The sequence below is a fragment of the Berghia stephanieae genome, chromosome 4 (genome assembly GCF_034508935.2).
Source record: "Berghia stephanieae isolate SIO BIC M18660-M18661 chromosome 4, UCSD_Bste_1.3, whole genome shotgun sequence".
In the NCBI taxonomy this organism is placed as follows: Eukaryota; Metazoa; Mollusca; class Gastropoda; order Nudibranchia; family Aeolidiidae; genus Berghia; species Berghia stephanieae.
Window position 1 is genome coordinate 47,670,956 of NC_088363.1, and position 7,500 is coordinate 47,678,455.

Genomic DNA, 7,500 nt, shown 5'->3' on the forward strand with positions numbered 1-7,500 from the left:
TTGGTACGTCAAGACTTTTGATTTCTTCCGGCAATGCATTGCGGTATCGTTCCCATCCTCAAACAATGCAATAAGGGGCTCCCATACTCCTGTAACTTTACCTTGATGTCCAGGGATGGATAAGTTGTTGGTTTCTACCCTCTATACCATCATTGCTTATTATAGTTATATAATTCATTTTCTTCAACTCCATTCCTCACAGAGATACACCAACAACGCCAAGTCATCACTCTTTTGACTTCAATTGGGGGAAAAAAGAAGAGAGAGACAGAAATACAAACCAAGGACAAAAGACAAAACGACTCTATATGCAATACGACACCACAAGTTGATTGATGGATTCATATGATATAAATTAGTCGCTGTCTAATTTATAATTTAGATGATCGGAGACTACTTCATGCACTAAAATTACACAATTATAATAAATCACCAAAGTCGGGTTTAATTTTTTTTCATGTTCAGGATTATTATCTAAATGAGTGTGCCCATGTAATATGATCCAAGGAAGACACTCCATCAACCACATTTCCATAATTGCTATTGATTTATTCCACACTATATTTCATGTGCTGGAAAAAAGAAATTATTCAGATTCAGACTTTGACAAACTTCTCTAAACCTTTTATAGGGAACAAGCTCAGAACTCCTCGCCAGCAAAACTGAAAGCCGGATAAGTTTTTCATTTCTGGGTAACTAAGACCTTACTGACCATCACCATCTTCCGTCTCTGCCAACATCATCTCCAACACCAGGACCGTCCTATCACGGTTCTGCCCTGATCATCCCAACAACATCCAAACCGTAGTCCCCAGCAAACGGCCACCATTGACGCCAGCGGCGGCGGCATCATGTTGCTAGAGAGCACATCGCCCGACATGATGTCGGCCCAGTCCAAACTCCTGTTCCAGATCAACAAATACTACAACGAACGCGTGCACGCCAGGAAGGCCTCCATCAACAAGACCATTCGGGAGGTCTGCAAGGTAGTCCAGGATGTCCTCAAGGAGGTCGAGGTGCAGGAACCCAGGTTTATCAGGTTGGTATAGACAGGTCATTTTCACCTGAAATTTCAACCTACATTATTTATTTGTGACTCCTCCTTTTTCTGATGATTATAAATCTACTTCTCGTTATCCAGTTCACCCCAACATAATACAAGATCAGGTAAGTGGGTCACATTTATTGTGAGTTGATGACATCAAAATCAACAACATCAATTATTTTTTTTCCTTCTATTTAACAGAAGCATTTGACTGTTTAAAGTTACCAGATAAACTTTAAAGTGAAGACATCATTTCAAGGAATACTTAACAATTTACAAGGAGAGACATTTCGTGAACCTGTAAACCCGCCATTCACTGAGTTAATTTATTAGAGTTTTTACATTTTATGTCTGTGTCCATCATTCTAGTCTTATCTATTTGACAATATATCTCCCAATTCATCAAAATATCCCTCGATTGGCTTAAAATCAGGTCAAATTCAAAATTTGTTTTGATAACTTCAAATTAGTAAACTTTTTATACTTTCTGTTCAGGATTGACAAAGGTTTTCAAATCATGCCCTTGGTCGCATTCTAAAAAAAATCACACGATACTGTTCTGTAATTAAATTCCCAGAACATTCAGAACTGAAAACAACTCTGGCAACAGTCTCGAAGTAAGAACTAGGACATTGAACAAGGGTCGGTAACAAGAACAAAAACAAAAGAAACAAAATCTTTTTTTTTTAAAAATCAATATTTCCTTTTTTAAAAACGTCGGAGTGCTGAAGAGACAACAACAACGTACCGTCTCCAATGACTTATAATTATAGTATTGTTGGCATATTCGCAGCGAGGGCAAAAAAAGGGTTAACTCATCAAATTAGAGGACAATAACAATAATATCGGCTTACGTAGCCGGGCATTGACCAAGGACAAAAATAGAAACTTAATAAGAAAAGGAAAAAAATATATATATAAATTTTAAAAAATTCCTAGTTCCAAAATGGGTGTCAAACATCGTGACCTTTATACTAAAATGTATGGCAAATAAAAAAAAGAGACTTTGCATCCTTTTATTCATCCCATAGGTCTATTCCGAGGGAAGACCAGAATAACTCAGGCGTCAGCTGTAGTGCAGAGACGCAAAGTGAGCTAGGGCGAGTAAACTTGCCCAAGGCCACACAGCGCAGCGAACTAGGTACCTTGCGGGTACGAAGCAAAGATTGTACCGCTGAGCCACGCTTTGTATTTATAATCATTCATTTAGTCATCTACTCACACATTTATCTAAATATTTATTGATTTGATCCATCTATCTATTCATTCGTGTATTCATTCATTCATTCATTCACCACAGTTCCCTGACAGAAGTCAACATGAGATACGAAGGCCTAGAGGTCATATCCCCGACAGAATTCGAGGTGGTTCTCTACCTCAACCAGATGGGCGTCTTCAACTTTGTGGACGACGGTTCCATCCCAGGCTGTGCTGTCCTCAAACTGTCAGATGGACGTAAACGGTCCATGTCGCTCTGGGTGGAATTCATTACTGCCTCTGGATATCTATCCGCCAGAAAGATACGCTCTCGATTTCAAACGCTCGTGGCCCAGGTAAACCACACGTATCAACAGTTGATATCAGTGTTATACTACTAAAGTAGTATAAAGTCTAGTCATTTCTTGGTGTCAAAGAAGCTCCATTATGGTAGATTAAAATCAAACAATTACTGTAATGAAAATGTTCTAATATTAGAAGCACTTTAGTTAGCATATTATAAGAAATTAAGAGTTAAGGTTCGAAATATATCAATTCAAATTTAATAAATACACGACAGTTCGTTGCAGCCTGACAGCTTGATTTGGCAATGATTTGTTTATTGTTTGATTGATTATTTGTTTCATGTGCTGATTGGGTCGCCTATCAGAATGACTGGGTGAAATGATTCATTCATTGATTAACTGCTTGAGTGATTCATTGATTGATTTAATGGCTGATTGATTTATTTATTTGTTGCTTGCTTGATTGATTGATTGAACAGTTGATCAAAATGTAAACGAAATCAATGGCCGAATTATGTTGGGATGTAATTCTCTATTTTTTGTTTTGTCTCTTTCAGGCAGTAGATAAATGCAGCTACCGAGACATGGTGAAAATGATCCCAGACACCACTGAAGTCCGACTGAGAATCAAGGAACGATACGTGGTCCAGATCACGCCAGCATTCAGGTGTGGTGGCATCTGGTGCAGATCGGCGGCCCACTGGCCCACCCCGCACGTGTCCTGGCCCAACCCTAACCTGGTGGCCGATGTGAAGAGTGAGGGGTTCGATCTGTTGTCGAAGGAATGCATCTATATGAAGGTCATTTGCTTGTTTCAACATAATAACTGACATTTACCCTTTGTCGTCTTCTTTAAAATCATTTATATTTTCTTCATTCAAGATCTCATTAATCTTTCAACCCTTCCCGATAATTCATATATCCATTAAAATATCGTCCATCCAACCAGTCAGTCATTCATTTATCAATTCATCCATCCATATATTCATTCATATTCATTTATTCCCTAATTCACTGTCATACATCTGATCGCTCGTCTACTCTCCCGTGATCTTTAACTCCTTCATCGGGTACTCAGATTCTTTTATCACTATAATTAGTTATTAAGTTGCCATTGACTGAATACATCTCTATTTAGTTCAATACAAACCAAAATTACTTAGGGATATTTTTTTTTTAATAAATAGGACCACAAAAAGAAAAAAAAAAGAATTGACCAACTAACCATTTCAAACCTTAAGTCTTAAAAACACGCAATCTCATCCATTCCTCGTATCACATTAACCAAACTTTTCTCCTTCTACCACACAGGACAAGCAATCGGCCGCTGAAGGCGATGCTTGGGTGATGTCCTTCCACTACGCCGAGGACAGGTTGCTGTACGGTGGATGTCGGCGGAGATGCCTCAGCATCCTCAAGACTCTCCGAGACAGACACCTGGACATACCAGGGCTGCCCATTCTCAACTACCACATGAAGACATTGTTGCTCTACGAATGCGAGAAACACCCCAGAGAGGTGGAGTGGGACGATACGTGTATAGGTGATCGAATCAACGGCATCCTTCTACAGCTTATATCCTGCCTGCAGAATCGACGATGCCCGCAATATTTCCTACCAACCGTTGACCTATTCAAAGGGAAATCCCCCGCCGCCATGGACAACATTGCCAAACAAGTCTGGCGTCTTCTACGGGAATTACTCACAAACCCTAGAGGACTCGAGTCCCTCTAAAAGACACTCACAACGGGACTTAAAATTGTGTCTGTTTGCTTCGTCGTTGAAACAAAAAATAAATTACAAAGTCGTGTATATATTTATTTTTTATCGACGATGTAAATAATGGTGGAAACAAAAGACAATCATTTCAGAGTTTTGTAAGTGTGAATTCAATGGATTATTTCGTTCGAAATAATGGCCAGTTCGTTCATTTTCAATGGGATCATAATATTATGATACAGTGTATTGAATTCCATACTGGTTCAGGGGAAGGATTTCCAGAAGCAACAACACTAACTGGCGGTGAGATAGATATTTTCTATAAGTGAGAATGACATCGAATAAAACGACATAATCGGTTCATCATCATCATCATGCTTTGCTTCATTAGCAATCATCACCAATTATGTGAAAAAAACAAAAACAAACCGTTCTATCGTGATTCTGATATTAATGTGATTCTATGCTATCCTCTGGATACTGACTTAAGCTCATCTTCTTGCCAAAAACGTATACCATTTCAGTCATTTCTTGTAATAATCATAATATAGAATCTTGTTTCATAGAACGTCATTGCAATCATCCTTCCGTCTCCATTTTACATGAACTTGTAATCACCAATATTATAAAGGATAAAACAATTCATTGGATCTCCCCAATCGTTCCACGGCAAGATTGCAGGTGTGATTAAACACTGAATTCTTTACAGAATAAACAAGGAGGTTTCTTTTTCCAAAGAGCTGTGTTGTATTCAACATACTCATACGTGCTTTGGTATTTCGTGATTCTAATTGTTGATATCATTGTTCCTGCTTCCCCCCCCCCCCCCCCCTTTCCCCTAACCTCCAGGCCAAAAATAATATTACTACAGTCAATGAATGTGCTTGTGATGTTTAAATGGCGAAGGATATTTATCATTATTTTTATTGTTATCATTATGCTATTTATGTGTTCACTGATCATAAAATTATATATTTATTACTGATGGAAGAAGAAGAAGAAGAAGAAGAAGAAGAAGAAGAAGAAGAAGAAGAAGAAGAAGAAGAAGAAGAAGAAGAAGAAGAAGAAGAAGAAGAAGAAGAAGAAGGAAGGAAGGAAGAGAAGAGGAAAAAGAGGAGGAGGAGGAGAGGAGAGAGAGGAGGAGGAGGAGGAGCAGGAGGAGGAGGAGGAGGAGGAGGAGGAGGAGGAGGAGGAGGAGGAGGAGGAGAATTGGTTTGTGTAAAAGTGGATCAATTAAATATAGATGATTACATGTTACCACCTGTGTTACTGTCTTATCATTTTTATTCATTGACCTGGACCAGGCAAAAAGTGTAAATATGCGAAACGTCAAAATCACGAAGTTACGCCACTGCCAATACTTATGAATGAGTTAAATCACTAAATCCACACAATAGCAAACTACGAGTGCCCTACATTGCAATGGTTCTACATCACTTAAAACTGACTGTGCAGTTATAACAGATTCGAACCCAACATACTCGACATAAAACCATGGGTGCTAACTGAAAACAGGAGTGGACACTATCGATAGACCACGACATGAAATCATCTTTGAATCAAGCAACTGTAGGGAATGATATCCCTTGTTGTGTTGTGTGTTGGTGTGTAGTATCTCGATCGAGGCTGTTGTGAGTTGTTGTCATGATGTTCCGTTTGTGATTGTGACGTCATATCTTGTTGGCCACCGTATATAAGCGGCAGTCACCGCTTGCTCGCTCTCTTTTGACAATTGGATTCAATAGTCTGATGTCACGCGCCCGGTAACGGCGGCCATCTTGGTTCTAAACAAAGAAAATCATTACTTTTTATTCTTCATGCTGGCTAGAACTTTTCATTCCCTTTTCATATGCCTTCTGATCAGAATGTGTAAAAGTCAAAACATGATCAAATTGATGGGGTTTTTTTTTCTCTGGATACACGTTTAAGCTCGCGGGAGAAATATTTCATACGGCGTCCGCCATTGTTCCGATAGTTTAGAGCCAGTGTTACTAAGTTACTATACGTCATTAGGAAGGAAGTGATGTTACGACTGTTGAAGACTATTTGAATCTATACTAAACGTTTCCTAACCGGATAACCCAAATAAATTCTAGGTATGTGTACTTAGTAAATCGCGAACTGCCCACTTCGGTGGAGATACATGCCTCGTGCATATTATTTATTTATTTTATTTCTCATCGTGAATGAGATGTAAAAATCTATTCACGACACAACGCATCCACCAGGACATATTATTACATTTTTCAAAATTTACCCATGTTAGGCTTACTTTGGTCCTTCTATGAGCGTAACACGCTAATTGTCTCGTCATGTGATGAAAACTTTAATGGATAATGTTTATATCTTCAATTATAACGAGGATGAGAAAACCTTTGAAGAAAAAAACAAAACGAAGGGACATTCTCGCATTTTGGTAAAAAAACAAAAACATAATGCCTGTAAGATTGGATGCAACAATGTGGGAACATTTTGTAAAGTTTGCAACACTAAGACTTTATGAAAAAGCTGTTTCTTGAGATTTCAGACTTTAGGGGTTAAAATAATACTAATAGAAGAGGACAATGCGCTGACACGTGAACATGAATGCAACTATCATTAATTTTACCCAACATATTAAATAAATAAATAAATAAATAAATAAATAAATAAATAAATAAATAAATAAATAAATAATAAATAAATGAAATGAATAAGGTAAATAAATAAAGTAAATAAAAATAAATATTATGATTTAAATAAATAATAATAATAATAATAAATAATAATAATAATAATAATAATAATAATAATAATAATAATAATAATAATAATAATAATAATAATAATAATAATAATAATAATAATAATAATAATAACAATAACAACAACAATAAATATACCTTTCAAATATCCCAAAAGTGTCTATAAAAATTTAAGCAACGATTAAATTCGGAAGGTTGACCATATTATTTAAAAGAAATCATCAACGTTAATCCATTTACTTTTATTAAAAAAGAATAGGCACGCAAGAAATTTCTGCAGCATTAGAAAAGAAAAGTTAGTTACTGTATCACTCAATGGATGAATTAACAAATACAATTAATAAATAAATAGTTAAATAAATAAATAGTTAAATAAATAAATGAATAAATGTATAAATAAATAAATAAATAAATAAATAAACAAATAAATAAATAAATCATTTTAAAAAGTTTATATTTATTTTATGTTTAATTTTCTTCCCTTTTGTCA

General features: G+C 36.4%; 1 protein-coding gene across 1 annotated transcript in view; it reads left to right on the forward strand.

Annotated features, from left to right (window-relative positions):
- The window catches only part of LOC144970723 (protein mab-21-like 2), an 8,553-nt gene extending 3,234 nt beyond the window's left edge, over positions 1–5,319 (forward strand). The window contains exons 2-5 of the mRNA XM_078910676.1: positions 203–1,039; positions 2,346–2,598; positions 3,105–3,347; positions 3,859–5,319. Of these exons, the coding sequence (XP_078766802.1) occupies positions 852–1,039; positions 2,346–2,598; positions 3,105–3,347; positions 3,859–4,281 (1,107 nt within the window). The 5' untranslated portion in view covers positions 203–851 and the 3' untranslated portion in view covers positions 4,282–5,319. The remainder of the gene's footprint in view (positions 1–202; positions 1,040–2,345; positions 2,599–3,104; positions 3,348–3,858) is intronic.
- The last annotated feature ends 2,181 nt before the right edge of the window (positions 5,320–7,500 follow it).